The 16,092-nt window shown below is 52.0% G+C and overlaps 1 protein-coding gene, 1 long non-coding RNA gene and 2 other non-coding genes across 4 annotated transcripts; all 4 read left to right on the top strand.

The window, feature by feature from the left end:
* The first annotated feature begins 665 nt into the window (after nt 1-665).
* On the top strand, nt 666-3,486 carry LOC142602867 (uncharacterized). The gene is made up of 3 exons (XR_012836684.1): nt 666-748; nt 1,701-1,803; nt 3,155-3,486. It is a non-coding gene; the product is annotated as an uncharacterized LOC142602867 (long non-coding RNA).
* A 3,737-nt stretch (nt 3,487-7,223) lies between these two features.
* NCL (nucleolin) lies at nt 7,224-15,255 on the top strand. Its single transcript, XM_075761357.1, has 15 exons — nt 7,224-7,476; nt 8,233-8,340; nt 8,945-9,236; nt 9,585-9,728; nt 10,170-10,352; nt 10,576-10,659; nt 10,925-11,060; nt 11,441-11,577; nt 12,057-12,183; nt 12,393-12,526; nt 12,890-13,025; nt 13,129-13,280; nt 13,801-13,927; nt 14,375-14,595; nt 14,781-15,255. The coding sequence occupies exons 1-15, from the start codon at nt 7,459-7,461 to the stop codon at nt 14,858-14,860; spliced, it is 2,079 nt and encodes a 692-aa protein (XP_075617472.1). The 5' UTR covers nt 7,224-7,458; the 3' UTR covers nt 14,861-15,255.
* On the top strand, nt 10,768-10,837 carry LOC142603065 (small nucleolar RNA SNORD82). Its single transcript, XR_012836939.1, has one exon. It is a non-coding gene; the product is annotated as a small nucleolar RNA SNORD82 (small nucleolar RNA).
* On the top strand, nt 13,418-13,494 carry LOC142603067 (small nucleolar RNA SNORD20). The gene has a single exon (XR_012836941.1). It is a non-coding gene; the product is annotated as a small nucleolar RNA SNORD20 (small nucleolar RNA).
* Nucleotides 15,256-16,092: the final 837 nt, after the last annotated feature.

The raw sequence follows: 16,092 nt of genomic DNA, 5'->3' as shown, positions 1-16,092 counted from the left end.
ACATCCCAGAGCTATGCCGGGGCCAGCGCTGGTGCTCGGAGCCCAGACCCCAATCCCCACCACCCATCCGCCTGGCCAGGGGGTCTTCCCTGGGGTGGGGGCTGCCTGCCCATGTTTTTTCTAGCCCTTCCCTGGCGCCAAGCTCCCTGGGAGAAGCTCTTGCTTCTGCAGGTTGTCACGGCACTAATTCAGGTCCTAAGGTTTTTCACTGCGAGCTCCCATCCCACGTAACTATCATGTGCCTCAGGTGCAGCTCGTGCCCCTTCCTCACCATGATACAAGTGATTATTAATGCATTAGTGTTGGGCTGCTGAACCATAATGTCTTTATAGTCAATAGCATTAAGCATTTAATTACCCAGCGGGATGAATCGATGGGTTTCTTTCTTTGCTCTACAATTAAAACTGAGCAGGAGAGATGCAGTGTAATTTTCAGTCTGCTTGAAGCTTCCTCTGCCGCTTCATGCACGGGGAGATGAGCTGATGGCTTGTAAGGGACGGGAAGGAGAGGACTTCTCCCCAAGAAACCGTGTTCTCACCTCCCTCCCAGGATGCAGACGTCATGATCACACACTTGCGCGGCTTAACGAGACACCACTGGGTTGTTCGGGAACAGGTTTCCGGTCTGACAACACTGACAGTGGGAAAACTATTGCTCCGAGTCGTATTTTTAACTACAGTCACAGGAAGTTTGAAAGCAGTGGTTTTAACTCACACCTTGCCAGTGGGAATTTCTGCAGTGAGAGCTGGTAAGTGCAACAGCCCAATGTGCTGCCGGGATGAGGCACAAACAGCCTGAGAGCGATCTGGGCTGGGGAAGTACTTTCAGCCCATATTTTTAACCTGCTTTTGATGGAGATTGCTGCACTGGGGAGGCTGGGGCAGATGGAGGGTGAAAGCTGGGTGGGCTCAGCCCTGGGACTGTGCTGGTGACTCCCAAGCTCTGACCTTCTCCGGGTTCTGGGGTGGTCTGCACAGCCCAACGCCAGCCCGGGTCGCTTGAGCTCTGCAGGTCCAGTCAAGTGCAAAGTGACGCTTCCCAAAAAGCTCAGCTTGTGGCTGTACCTCCTGATGAAACCACAAAAGCCCTTGGGGTGGCTGGTCCCTCGTGCTGGCAGGTTGGGGCAGCAGCTTTGCAAACCTCATGGATGGGGCTCACTGGGCAAATTTTGCTGGGACAACAGAGCATGGCAGCTCCCAGGGGAAACATCAGACCATTTCCCACTAGGATAAAGGAGCCACCCAGCACACTTTCCACTGGAACCAATTCCTCTTTCCAAGGGCAGTTTTGACGTGGCTCTGTTGGGGGGAGACCTGCCGGCTCCCGTGGCAGAAGCTGGGACACGTTATATTGGGGACACGTGCACGTGCCTGAAGGATGCAAGGGGCCCCCCGAGAGCAGCCGCGCACTGTGGGTCTGCTCTCCCCAGTTGCGTTTAGCTCTGCCCTGGTTTTAGAGGTAAGGACGTGGGGAAGCCCCAGGTTCATCGTGCCACTCTGTTCACTGCCTTCTCGGAGCAGCGGGCGCATGTGGCTCCCCAAGGCAAAGCTGAGCTCACCCCCTCGCTCGGATACAAACACAAAAATAGAAGGAGCGGAGGGAGAATCCTGCTTTTCCAGTCTGGATTCAACAAAGATTCAGTTTTTTGTTTGAGGAGGGGAAAAAAAAAAAAAAAATCCCCTGGTTTGGGTTTGTTCCAGGCAGAGCGTCTGCCTTCTGCTGGCCCCGCGCCCAGGAGCTGCCATGAAATGGAAATAGCCCAACACCAGCCCGTGAGCAGAGGGAGCTTCCAGCAGGTAAAATGTGAGTGAGCCAAGGCAAAACCCCGGGGTCACGTACCATGGGCCTGTGCCACGTGGCAAATGTGCTGAGCCATGAGCAATCTTCAGATGTTTTACTTGAATCTCTCGACACAGTCACCCCCGGGGACCTGGCACTTGTCTGGATCCCGTTCCCTGTTGCCCTGGCTCTGGGAGATGAATGGGATGCACAGAAATGCCTTGTGCAAAGATGAGTGCCCTGGTTTTGGCTGGGATAGAGTTAATTTTCTTACTAGCAGCTGGTATAGTGCTGTGCTTTGGATTGAGGATGAGAATAGTGTTGATAACACACTGATATTCTAGTTGTTGCCAAGCAGCCAAGGACCTTTCAGTTTCTCCTGCTGCCCTGCCAACGAGAAGGTGGGAGAAGGTGCCAAGAAGCTGGGAGGGGACACAGCCAGGACAGCTGACCCAGACTGGCCACAGGGATATTCCATACCATATGACATCGTGCTCAGTATACAACTGGGGGGAGCTGGCCACGAGGAGGCACAGCTCAGGAACTAGCTGAGCATCAGTTCCGGGTGGTGAGAAATTGTGCTGTGCATCACTTGTTTTGCATATTCTTATTCCTATTATTATTATTATCCTCTTCCTTTTCTGTCCTTTTAAATTGTCTTTATCTCAACCCATGAATTTTACCTTTTTCTTTTCTATTCTCTCCCCTGTCCCACTGTGCGTATGTGGGATGAGCGAACAGCTGTGTGGTTGTTATAGCTGCCGGCCGGGTTAAACCACGACAAGAAGCTTCCTCCTCTGGGCCGTCTCCACAAAAGTCCTGCAAAGCCTTCCCAAGCACTGTGCAATTGCGTGGGGTCGTGACGTGCGCTGGCTGCTGGCCTGGGATCGCTGAACTGGCATCACCTGTAACTTCTCCCCAGGTTGACTTCCCTGTGGGTTATAAAGGCGTTTGCATGTATTGCTTTGACATGCCTCCCTGTTCCCATCTCACAACTTTGTCCTGATGGAGAGAGGAGGGGGCTGCCAAGCTCCCCTCTTGCCACCTGAACTGCTCCACATCTCCCTAGCCTGGTTTCTCTTCTTTATCTCACACGTAATGCAAGTCCTCTTTCTTTCAGTCCCATTTCTCTCCCTCGCACTGTTTTTTCCAGGGCTGCAGTTGTTCCTCCTGCTGAGCAGAGCTGGAGGGGAGTCCTGCCTGGCCCGGACGCTCTGGGTGGCTGCGTGGGCTTGCTGGGGGCTCACAGGCAGGTGGCAAGGTCCTGCTGCCAGCTCCAGGCAAGGCATGTTAGGGAGAGGAACCGGGCTGCCAGAAGGGACAGCTCAGGGGAATCATCGTCTTCCGGAAATAGAAAAGTCCTTTTTCTCCGCAGGGTACCAGGAATGATTGCTTTGAGGAATACTCAGAAGTTGTGGAGAGACTAAATGCTGCATGTACAAAACTCCTCATGTGAGTCACCAAGACTCTTCCTTGTCACAAACCCAGGAAATGGCACAGCTTCATCCAGGAGGGATGTGCTGGGTTATCACCCACCATCAGCCAGAGCGGCAAAGGGTGTGTCTGGCTCCAGGGGTCCATGCTAATCCATGCAGCATCCCACCTCAAGAAAGGATGCTCCTCAGAGAAGAAATCCCATACTCTGTCAGGTACCATTGACTTTCATCCCTGCAGCCCACTGTGTCCCAAGCTGCCCATTTCAAGGCACAGGACAAGGGCTGCTGTGCAGCCACTTGAATTAAATGCCATTTGTCACAGCAAGCCCTGCACCCACTTCATGCTCATCATCCTTGATGCCTCTCCTCTCATTGCAGCCAGGTGGGTAATGAAGAAAAGATTTAATTAGGCTACCACACAGACTGGTCTCATTTGATGCTCTGCATTTATCAGGGTCTGGGGAGAGTTTTTTCCCACCTGATGGGTATTTGAAGTGAGCTGTGCGGTTGGGTAGAGAGGGGACAAGTCCTGTGTCCTCCTGGGTTACCCTCCATCAGCTGCTCTGTGGTACCCGCTGGGGTGGCTCTGGCTGGCAGCAGGTGAATGGCAGGGGAGCAGCGTGATGGGGTGAGGTGGGCACTGGTGGCAGGGAGAAGGGGCTTTGCTGGTGGGACATGGCGATGCTCAAGAAGTTTTAAGCAGCACCTAGACCTGGGGTGGGTAAATTTACTTTTTTTTTTTTTCTTTTGCTGTAACCTTTGCTGTGCCATGCTCACACCAGGCCACTCCTCAGACTATGTAGCAGCTGAGCCATGATGCCGGGGAAGCAAGGCTGGGGCTGGGGAACTTGGGGCCACATTTGACTCTTTTCTAGCTTGTTTCCCCCCTCTCTGAGCACCCACGGAGTGTCTGGTTGGAGGTCCCTGACGGTCGTCTGGCAGCACACGCCACAGGAACAAACTTTTCCTGACTGTGCTTGGCTGCTGCTTATATCTGGTGGGTACCAAACGTAGGGCTCGTCTGAGACCCTCCTCCGTGTCCCGAGATCTCCTGGGAGCGATGCAGCAGGCAGGGCGGGATGTCCTGCTCAGCTGCACCCACGGAGGCGTGTTTCAAGGAGCCAGAGGAACCCCCCGGGCTCCCACTCGGGACAAGCGTTGCAGCCTTTTGTCACCATCTAGTGGAAACACGCAGCTGCGACCAGGCACAGGCTGAACAGGACGTTTGGGGATACTCATTCCTCTCACCTACAGACCGCCATGGGGGTGTCCCCCTCCCCGGGTTGGTCACCCATCTTGCCTGGCTTTGGGGACCTGCATTTGCCTCCCAGACCCGCTCCCTGCCAGCCCTGGGCAGCGGCAGCTGGGCAAAGTGTCCCCAACGCTGCCAGGCTGGGGACAAGAGTACAAGGGACGAGTCTCTGCTGTGCCAGAAACTGTGAATCCTTGGAAAATCCCTTCTGGGGTCTCCATTAAATCACCTAAATTCCCTTTAACTGTGCAATTAGATCAACGCTCCCAAGCTGCAGACATGCTACAACAAGAGACAGCCATAAAAGCACCTAAAATACATTTACTCCACAAATGGAGCTGTTAAACCTGCTCTTTTGGCCAAATTACTCCTCACTGATGCTGCTCTGCAGACCTCCCTTGGCCCTGAAATTTCTGGCAGTGCCTGCAGAGGAGCAGGGCTGTGCCGTGCCACTGCACAGCCTTGCAACGTGGTGCATCCCCAGAAAAAGGCTGGCCTTGCTGCCGCTCCAGCATCCTCTTGCTCAGCGCTGCGGCTGCCTGGAGGTTCTGACCCCAGGTGGGATATGGGGAACAGCACAGCATAAATGCCAGCGCCTGCAGACCCCAGCTACTTTCCTCTCCATCCCTGGCCCTTTACGGCCACAGCAGTGGCTGGCAGTGTCGGGCCGTATCAGGACCAGCTCAACCGTGCACGGGTTAACGTGGTGCATGGATTAACGCAGTGCCGTGGGCAGCATCTGTTCTTGCTCCTCCGCGCGTGGATCCAGTTGCAGCCTCAGAGGTGCCAGCACCAAGGACGCTGCTGGGAGAAGAGATGGAGCACAGGCCATACCAACACAGCCCCTGCCAGGGCTGGGAACCAAGACTGGCCAGCTGCCAGCCCAACCCTTTGCTGATCCCACCTCTGGCACTCTGTTATAAGACACACGCCGTGTCCCCGCTGCCAAAACTGCCCCTGGCTGAAGCAACTGTTGTCCCTTTCCCATGGTAAACCAGTCCTCCTGCAGTATGGAGAGGAACCAAGGCCAGCCCTGGCACTGGCAGCAGAGCTGTACAAACAATCATAATATGGGATTTCGTTGCACCATGTGCAGGCACGGTAAGGAAAGTACAATCAGCTCTTACTTCAGACAGTTAAAAATTGCTGCCAGGCCTCTACTTCCTCCAACTCCATCACCCTGCATCCCCATGGGCCACCCTGGGCCTGTGTCGCTGCTTCCCCTGGACGCTTGGGGACGGCTCCAGATGTTGCTGTTTCACATGCAGAGTCCAGCTGCCCTATACGAGGAGTTTCCCCAGATGGGATTCCCATCTGCCTTCATATGTGACCAGGGCTGGGATGTCGGCAGTGTCCCCCTCTGTCCCAGCTCCCTCCCTCCCCGTACTGGCTGATGGTGGCAAACTCTCCGCAGGCTGGCTTACTCCTGGAGAGGCTGACTGATCCCATCACCTCTCTGTGAGCAAGTGCCCTCTGCTATGGCTCTGCCTGCCTGGCAACTGCCTCTCCTCCCCCAGCAGAGGAAGAAGAGGCACTAGGACAGCCTCACAGCTGGGCTTATTGCCTCACTCAGAGTGCCCCTTGCCTTCAGGTGGCACTGAGCAACCCAGGGGTGTTCCCTGAAGGCCATCAGGGCCCTGCAGGACTGCATTCATCGAGAGTCTGTATTTGGTTTTTTTTTTTTTTTTTCTTTAGGGCTCCCTAGGATCTTATGTTCCCTAAGTCAGGGGCTTCTTTGAAGCAGGCCTTGGAAGGGCAAACTGCTATAGTCACATGTGTGTGCCAGGAGTCCCCAGGAGCTGGCTGGACACCCAGTTTAAAGTGGGAGGAGATGTAAGGCAGCAGGGAAGCCCCAGCCCTAGAGGCCTGTCAGGCGGGGGCAAGGCAGCACTCAGCCCTGCCAGCAGGCTGGCGAGTTACCGGGGTGCTGCACGCTGCCCTGGGGTCATTCCTACCCTGACTTCATAGCCACCGGGGTAAAACTCCACAGGGAAAAAGCTGGTGTCTTCTTTCAATGCATGGATTCAAAAGCACTCATCAGGCAAGGGGAGTTTTATTTGTTCTCCAGCACACGGCCTTTTCTTCCCTGCCAAGAGCCAGTGGAGGGCGGCAGCTGCAAGGTGCTCCTGTGCCAGCTGCAACCCCAGCAGCTGCACACCGACCAGCTCCTGGGGATGCTTCAGGCTCTCCAAGGGGGCTCGGTGCCTCCCGAGGGCCGGGGAGGGGATGCCGGGGAGAGCGGAGGTGGGTGGCAGAGGCAGCGCTGGGGTGGCCCCAGCCCCGTCCCTTTACCAGGACTAAAGGAAAAGGCAAAAGCGTGCTCAGGCTGAGTTCCACCCCGAAGCCGAGCTGCCGCAGGGTCGGCCTGGAAAGCCGGGGCCGCGCACAGCAGCCGGCCCGGCCCCGGGACCCCCGGACCCCGCTCCCCGCCCCGGGACCCCCGGCCCGGCTCCACCACGTGGCTCGCCGATCGCCACGTGCTCTCCCGCGGCCCCAACCACGCCCACCCTCCGCTAAGCTCCACCGCCCAATCAGGGCGCAGGCGCCGAGCTGCCGCCCTCTCATTGGCTAACGCCGATTCCTCCCGGGCGGGCAGCGCATCCCCCCCGCTGTCGCCCCCCACCTCACAGACTCGTTCTCGCCGGCGGCTGTAACGCGCTTTCCCGTTGGTTGATCGCAAAGCGCCGGAGATTGGCGGAGGGGCTCGAGGGGCGGGGACGGCGATTGGCCGGGCTGCGCGGCGCGCGCGGCGATTGGCCGAGGCGGGGGCGGAGTGGGCGTGGCGTGGCGGAGGGTTAGGCAAGCGAGCGGAAGGGGCCTGCGCTCGTTCTTTCGTTTCAGTCCCCGGTCCGGGTCGCCAGCGCCTCGCCGCCGCTCCCGCCGACCGCCCGGGGCCCGCTCCATTCCTCGCCGCTGCCCCGCCGGACGTGCCCGCCCCTCTCCTGAAACAGTTCGGCCGCCGCCCCTGCGCCGCCAGGCACCGCCGCCATCATGGTGAAGATCGCCAAGGTGAGGGCGCCGGGCGGGGCCGCGCTCAGCTGCCAGGCCCGAAGCGAGCGGCCGCCGCTGTGACGGGGCGAACGGATGGCGATGGGTGGGAGCAGGGGGATGCCGGGCTGCTTTCCCGCCGCCGTCTCCTCAGGCCGCGTGACGGTTTCCAGGCCTCGCCTCCCTCACCGTGAAGATGGCGGCGAGGGGAGGGGCCGCGCGATCGGTGGGAGCGGTTTCAAGCCTCCCCCCGTCCCGTTCTCCTCCTCGTTGTCGCGCACGGGGGCCCGGCCGCGGGGGGCGGGGAGCGGAGCCGGTGGGGGGACACGGACGGGACGGGGCGACCGCGCGCCGCGGTGTGGGGGGGGGAGGGGGGCACCACGGTACGCGCCGCGTGCGAGCGCGCGCAGCCGGGAGGGGCGGGGCTACGCCGCCGCGCGGCCACGTGGTGCGCCAAGGAGAGCGAGCACGTGGGAGCGCGGGGCCCCCCCCGCCCGCCCCGGGAGTGCCCCGCCGGCACGCGGGGGCGGCCGAGCCCCCCTCCAGGCCGAGCCCCCACGGGTGTCCGCGTCCCGCCCCCGCCTCCCCCCAGCCTGCGGCAGGGGTTACGCCGGCCCGTGGGGCGCCGCGGGGGGCAGGCGGGCCGGCCACGTGGTTGGGACAATTGTCCGGCGGTGCGAGCGCTCGCAGGTGGCCGGGGCGCTTCGGAGCGTAAATGTGCCGCTCGCTCCCGGGCAGGGAAATGAACGCCGCCTAACAGTTCGCTCTCTGTTTCAGACTCCCAAGAATCAGATCAAACAGAAAAAAATGGCTCCTCCCCCAAAAAAGGTCGAGGAAAGCGAGAAAGAAGAGTCCTCTGAGCTAGAGGAAAGCAGCGGAGAAGAGGTGATCGAGCTAGAAATAAAGTCAAAAGGATGCACATGTTATAAAAGTGTTATGAGGGTCGGGGGGGTACATCGTATGTGATAGAAAATCAATATTAATAAACAGTTTGCGCCTGTCAGTTAACTGTGGCTAAAGAATAAAATGGATTTCATAAGAGGAAAGCAATGTGAGGAAAACTAGCCTAACAGCCAGTCGGTACTTCAGGCTTCGGAAGGACTGCTGGGATCTTAAAGCTGTTCCTAGTACTGATGAGCAAGTGGATGATTAATTACTCCAGTAGACTGTCAGCATTAAGTGATTTTATCACACACAAATAATATGTAAGACTAAAAATTTCAAGCTACTAGAGAGGTCACTGGTCTTGCTTCAGGACCAGGGAATTTGGAGATGTTTTAATGTTCCATAAGTAGTCTGTTAAAAGCATGGAAAAGCTGGCTTTGAGTTTTGTTGATTCAACAGAATAGGCAATTAAGGCGATTCCACAGAAACTTAAGTCTGTCAGAAGGATGTGCTTTAGATTGCAGTTGCTATATATTTGTCTGACATAGAAATAATAGTAGTTTAAAGGGCTACCAGAAGAGTCTTACACTAATGTGTATTTCAGATGGTCCCTCAGAAGAAACAACAAAAAGCAGCAGTTACACCAGCTAAGAAGGCCGCTACCCCTGCAAAGAAGGCTGCTACTCCTGCCAAAAAGGCAGTTACACCTGCCAAGAAGGCTGTGGCTACTCCAGCTAAAAAGGCTGTTGCTCCATCACCTAAAAAGGCTGCTGTCCTAACCAAAGGAGCAAAAAATGGAAAGAATGCCAAGAAGGAAGAGAGCGAGGAGGAAGATGAAGATGATGAGGAGGAGGAGGAGGATGAGGAGGATGATGAGGAAGATGATGATGATTCTGGTAAGTTACTTTTGAAATACATGTTCATCCTTGTATAAGTTGACTAAAGCTGGTCCAATCAATTTGCTGAGTTTGAGTACCTTTGGAGTTGAAAGTTTGGTATGATTTAATGCTTGCGAGAGGGTAGTTCATTGATTAAAAGGTGGTGAGGAAGGAAAGGGGGAGAATCAGTGAAGTTTGGAGAAAGTTCGGCTGCAGCTGCATTACATGCAGCATGTAAAGCATCTTCTAGTTTCCTGATTGTACTTTCCTGAACTTTGCCAAAATCTTGTGAAACAAAGTACTTTGCTAGTGAAGTTTGAAGGCTGAAGTGGTATGGGTAAAACACTTACTGTACTGTTGGTGCAGATGAGGAAGAGGAACCAGCAATGCCTGTGAAGCCCGCAGCCAAAAAGCCTGCAGCAGTACCAGCCAAAAAGCCTGTGGTTGTGCCAGCAAAGCAAGAATCTGAAGAGGAGGAGGAGGAGGAGGATGATGAGGAAGATGATGATGGTATGTGGGATTTAGGAAAACTTTGTCTGACTTTAAAAAAAAAAAAAACCAAAAAACTAATGAACACTTAAAGGGGAGCTAGAGGGGAGTAACTCAGTGGATTAATGGGACTGATGCAGAGTGTGTGTGTGTCTCCATTTAGTGCCCCGCTGATTTTAGCTGGCTGCTGGTGTCCATCGGATGTGGCCGAGTGGATGTTAATTTCCCTGTTGCTAGTAAAACTTCTTTTTACTCTTGGGGAGCAGGTATTGCTTTTTAATGCAGTAAAACTCAAGCGAGAGGCAGCTTTCATAAACACTATAAATACATTAAAGATCTTTCCTGAGAACGTACAAACTTAAGGAGGCATGAAAAACACTATTTTACCTCACAAGATTTTCTTGGTCTCAGAAGGGCTTTAGTCTTGAACATGTCTGAAATCTTGTGCTCAACTTGCTTCAGAGTCTGAAGATGAAGCCATGGACACAACCCCTGTTCAAGTGAAGAAACCTACTCCTGCAAAGGCTGCACCAGTGAAAGCCAAGGCAGACTCTGAAGATGAGGAAGATGAAGAGGATGATGAAGATGAGGATGAAGAGGAGGATGAGGATGAAGAGGATGCCGAGGAGGAAAGTGAGGATGAAAGTGAGTTTAAATGTTTTTGAGACTATTACTCTCTAACAGGAAAGATGCCTTAGCAAAATTTTTGTCCTGTTGTGGTCTTTTGGGCTGAGGAACTCTTGCTGTAGTGGCTAGATAAGATCTTGTGTATGACTTGTGTAAGGATTAATGCTCCTCGTATTGGTCCTGTACAGGAAAAGTTGTTTTGTAGTTTTATTTCAGTGTTATTGTTTGTTCTCTGTCACAGAACCTGTCAAGGAAGCACCTGGAAAGAGGAAGAAAGAAATGGCCAATAAAAGTGCACCAGAGGCCAAGAAAAAGAAAACAGACGGTAGGTGGTGTGGGGTCATCAAACGATGCTTGTGTGATGGGCTGTTACTGGGTTGTTGAGGGAGGCAGAGAACCGCAAAGGGACAGGATGCCAACTGGGAGTCTTTCCAGCACAAATGATGATTGTAAGGGACTTAATACTGAAGTATGATGTCACTTTTAAGCAGAAACTGATGTGCTAAAGCTGTCTGGAGTCTGGCTTCTGTTTTTTTTTCAACTGCCTTAAAAAAAAAAAGCCAACAACTTGATTATCTTTTCATTTAAAGGGCCTACTTCAGCTTTCTCCCTCTTCGTGGGAAATCTGGTGCCCACCAAGGAGTATGAAGAACTGAAGACTGGCATCAAAGAATTCTTTGGAAAGAAGAATATGGAAGTACTAGATGTCAGAATCGGTGCCTCCAAGTGAGTTCATAAGTAGAATTTTGCTGCTTATTTCTTTTAATTGTCAGTAATTTGTTTGGAGAGATACAACTGTGCTGATGCTGGTTGCCTTCAAGATGCTGGGATGGTTGCTTGATAGTGCATGGAAGCTGGAAGAGGCATAGTACTGATACGGGTATAATACTTGCCTGGCTCACAGCTTGTTCAGACAGCATCTCCCTAAAGGGAGAGCTGCTGTCTCAGTACAGAGCTGTTGTTCTCTGCTGGTTTTTGGTTATCTGGGCCCGTTAGCATTTATTTAACAGTCTTAACTTGACCAGTTGGGGACCTCTCTGATTCTGTTTGTGTTCTCTGCTACTGGAGATAGATCAGCTTACACAGTAAGGTTACTCTTCTTTCAGGCGGTTTGGCTACGTAGACTTTTCATCTGCTGAAGATTTGGATAAAGCTCTCCAGCTGAATGGGAAGAAGTTAATGGGTTTGGAAATCAAACTGGAAAAAGCAAAGAGCAAGGAAACAATGAAAGAAAATAAGAAAGGTATGGCCCATAGCTCTGAATACCTGTGTGCATCAAAGAAGAGTTGTCATAACCGTGCCTTGGAGCAGGCTTGCAGTATTACTGATGGCCGCTATTCTGCTCTTATAAGGCAGATCTTTCTGGTTTGGGCTCTATATCATAAACAGTTTTTCAAATGCTAATGTATAGATAGGCAAGTTCAGACTTGCATACCTGAAAATGTGATTCCCAAGAAATAGTGCATATTGGGGCATCTGAGCAGGAAATGTGGCTCCTTCTGAGGCTTTAAGACGTGTTTTCTGAACTTGATGCCCTTAAGAGAAGCGCAATGGCAGCCTAATTAACTGTCATAATAGTTGCTCTTTCAGCTTCTGAAAATGTGAATGCTTAATGTGGTTTATTTTCTGCTGGATCAATTCACACTGGTTCTCACTGAACTGGCAGTGTAGAGGAGAAGGGATTTTTAGCTGGTAATGTGCAAGTAACTTTTCTCTTTGCAGAGAGAGATGCTAGAACACTGTTTGTGAAGAATCTGCCCTACCGCTTAACTGAAGAAGAAATGAGAGAGGTGTTCGAAAACGCACTAGAAATCCGGATAGTAATGAACAAGGAGGGGAACAGCAAAGGGTATGTAGCTGATAGTACTGTTGGATGTTTGCTGTCCCTCGAACTCTTGGCATATTTTGATAAGCTTGTATCCTTAAGGGACTTGCTGCATTAGGTGTACTGAAAATGCTAATTTCTGAAGCATTTTCCTTCCTCATCTTCCCCCTCTCCCAATGAACTTGGTTGTTCCTGGAGGGAGGCATTTGCTTATGTTCTTTTCTGTGCTGTAGGATGGCCTATATTGAATTTAAAACAGAAGCTGATGCAAACAAAGCTCTGGAGGAGAAGCAGGGCACGGAGATTGATGGTCGTGCCATGGTCATTGACTTCACTGGTGAGAAGAGCCATCAAGATCATCAGAAAGGTACTTTTCCAGACCAAGAATGTCCATGCAAATGACATCTAGGATTTAATTCCACTTGTTTCAGAAGTTAGCTAGAGATAGAGTAACTTGAAGCATTGCAGGAAAACTGTTTAGATATCAGGAGGGGACCCGTTGCTCAACTTGTGCTCTGCATCCTATGTATTTCATCTCTCTACTGCATGTTACGCACAAGGAGGGGAGCTAGTCTAGGTGACCAAAATGGTGTTGCACTTAGCCTTGTGCCTCACCTTGAGATGAGGAAGGAGCAACAGCTGCTCTTGCCCTAGAGAGGATTTTATGCCTAGGGGAAGAGAGCACTGCTCTTCTCCAAACTTGACTTACAGCAATGAGTTTTCTCCATAGGAGGCGGAGAGAAGGAGTCAAAGACCCTAATAGTCAACAACCTCTCATACGCCGCTTCAGAAGAGACTCTCCAAGAACTGTTCAAGAAAGCTTCTTCCATCAAGATGCCACAGACCAACCAGGGCAGGCCTAAAGGGTATGTTGTGCCTTTCTCCTGACTCCCCAGTTGGATTGTGAACGACTTAGCCTGGGAGCACAAGGGATCTGTGGAGCTGACTGAAATCTTCCTCTCTGAATAGGTATGCGTTTGTAGAATTTCCCACAGCTGAGGATGCCAAGGAGGCATTGAATTCCTGTAACAACACAGAGATTGAAGGCAGAGCAATCAGACTGGAATTCAGTTCACCAGCATGGCAGAAAGGGAACATGAATGCAAGAGGAGGATTTAATCGTAAGTGTTCCCATGTTTGATCATTTGATCTCAACAGCTGTGGCAGGATTGTACCATTCATGCAAGCATAGGGCTGCTTTTGGGGGAAAAACCCACGTACTTGTGGAGTGAAATACTTGCATTGTAAGTGAGTGTGCTGGATATGATGACTGATTATCTGAAATGCTGATGAAACTATTGCCAAAGTCCTCTAGATAGTCAAGTGCTGATCCAGCAGTGACTGAGCAGTTAGTATTCCTATTGATAAGATGCAAGCATCTATTTAAAAAAAAAAAGGGGGGGGGGATTATTTTGACAGCACCAGATCGGCTGTTGGAGATACTTTGATGTCAGGTTCTAACTGCAGTCCTGAAAAAGTTTTCAAGGATGACTTTAAGTGCTGGAGCTGTAACTTTAAAACAAACCCTCCAGCCCTGTGAGCTGTTGTAGGAGCCTGTAACACAAGCTGGATGTGATGTTAAGGAACAGATGGCTGTGTTGCTCAGACATAACGATCTGTGAATGCGTTCTCTTTCCATAGAACAAAGCAAAACATTGTTTGTCAGAGGCCTTTCTGAGGACACCACAGAGGAGACGCTAAGAGAATCATTTGAAGGCTCTGTAAGCGCTAGAATAGTCACAGACAGAGACACTGGATCATCTAAAGGGTATGTGAACATCACCTGGGATTAGTTCAGTTGCTACAAAGACCCTCACTCCCAACTGATTTATGCAGTGCAGGGTGTTTCTCAGGCTCATGTGTGTGATTCTTCGAAGCCAGTAAATCGCATGGAAGCAGAGAACAAGCTTACAGCTTCAGGTCTGTTAGCAGAGGGCAGCGCGTACTCACTTCTCAATGAGCTCCTTCCTGCCAGCAAATCTGTGGCAGCCAATGGATTCGCACGAGAAGAATATTAACTGTGCAGCGCTGGCAAACTCACAACAGGGCTCTGTCGGTTGTGATTAGCCACTGCTGTTCCACACGTCATGTGGTCCTGGTCCCTGCGTGGTTGCACAAGTTTAGGTGGTGTTTCTGAAGGGATTGCTGTCGAGTACCTGTAGGTGGTGCTACAGCTTGCTGAGTTTGACTGTCTTTCTCTTGACCTGCTGCTTAGGTTTGGGTTTGTGGACTTCAGCTCCCCAGAAGATGCCAAAGCAGCTAAAGAAGCCATGGAGGATGGAGAGATAGATGGAAACAAAGTGATCCTTGATTTTGCCAAGCCAAAGGGTGAATTTCAACGTGGCGGTGGATTTGGTGGTCGTGGCGGCAGAGGCGGCGGCCGAGGAGGAAGAGGTGGATTTGGTGGCAGAGGCGGTGGCGGCAGAGGATTTGGAGGTAAGAGGAGGCAAATGCTCCTGTTTTAAGGGAGGGTGCTCAAAAATTAACCTGACGCCGTTCTTGGGATTATGGTGTAGTGTTACCACAGAGTGCCTGAGTGAATCAGGATGGGTTTGGAAGGGCAGCGGTATCTGTGCAGGGATACCTGTAACGCTGCTTTTTTGACCTGATTTTCTTTCTAGGTAGAGGAGGTGGCTTCCGAGGAGGCAGAGGAGGAGGTGGAGATCACAAGCCGCAAGGGAAGAAGATAAAGTTTGAATAAACTTCCCCTTTTCTTTCCCTTCTCCTGCTCTCTGAGACTATCTGAAAGGACTCCGGGGGTTTTTATTCTCCTTTTATCTTGGCGGAGCCTTCGGAGGACATTCCAAGATGCGAAGCAGCACTGTGAGCCACTTGGAAGATACAATTTTCATTTCAAGGAAGAGAGAGCAAGCCATTTTGACTGCTTGCCTATTCAAACGAACTTTTTAAAAAATGAGCGATAGATGTGGGATTTACCCCTTGTCTGTGAGTTGTCTTGAATTTATAATGTTTTACCCATGTACAAAATTTTTTTTTCCTATAAACTTCTGTAGCATTTTTGCTGTAAAAATGCAGAATGTTTTATCATTTGTGCTTCAGCACCCTGTCTTGGACAGATTAAAGGACCTAAACTGGTTCGTGTTACTTCTGTGCTGCTAAGTGAAGCAGGGTGGTGAGAGATGGTGCCTTGAGCCTTCTCTTCTCTCTGTTGGGTCATTAATGTCACCAGCAGCAGTTAGTGTCCTGCTGTAGCCTTCGTCATCTCTTGATGCTGTATGCGTGCTATGCTTAAGAGTGCTTGAGGAGGGACTAGGGGAGAGGAATGTGATGGCTGAGGTAAGCACTGTGCCCATAACCATACTTGTTTTTTTTTTTTTCTGAAGGTCTAGGTGGTGGTGTATGCTAGCCAGTTGGTTTTGTACTTTTTTTTTTTAAACAGCTGAGTAAACTGGATCTTGTACTAAGGCCCTGCAGCTCAATTGCACCCTTACAGGCATTGCCTCTTGTGCTTCATTCCAAATGATCTCCCCTAAGTGTGAAGCAAGTATGTCGAAACATGAGGAAGTAACTGCTGCCTTGACCAAACATGTGCCTTGTGCTGTTCCCCAGGCTTGGTGAATGCTTCCACCCGTGGGACTGAAGGCGCTAGGTCCTGGCCCAGGCCCTGGCAGTAGTTACGGGTCTCAGGGGCTGGGCATAGGTGGGGGGTGTCCTGCTCTGCTGGCTGGGGGGCAACTGCAGCCCCTGGGTGCAGAAAGCAGGGGGGGCTGCTGCTGTTTGGGCGTACCTGGTGCAGCGCTGGCAGAGCTGTAGAGCTCAGATGGCAACTGCCCCAGTCCTGCCAGCGTGTCCCAGTCAGCGGGCAGTGACCTTGAGCCTTGGCTCTGGTTCTGGTTCCATACTGCAGCAACACTAGGAACGTTTTGTGGGGTTTTTTGCCTTGCATAGCTCTTGCAGCCCCTCCAGGTGCTG

Source organism: Balearica regulorum, chromosome 9 (genome assembly GCF_011004875.1).
Source record: "Balearica regulorum gibbericeps isolate bBalReg1 chromosome 9, bBalReg1.pri, whole genome shotgun sequence".
NCBI lineage: Eukaryota > Metazoa > Chordata > Aves > Gruiformes > Gruidae > Balearica > Balearica regulorum.
This window is presented reverse-complemented; position numbering and strand designations above follow the sequence as displayed.

What these genes read in the sequence shown, in the direction of transcription:
- NCL (XM_075761357.1), top strand. An exon ending in AAGGAGGGGAACAGCAAAGG is followed by an intron (nt 12,184 to 12,392) that starts GTATGTAGCTGA and finishes TCTGTGCTGTAG; the next exon opens with GATGGCCTATATTGAATTTA. An exon ending in TGCAAGAGGAGGATTTAATC is followed by an intron (nt 13,281 to 13,800) that starts GTAAGTGTTCCC and finishes CTCTTTCCATAG; the next exon opens with AACAAAGCAAAACATTGTTT.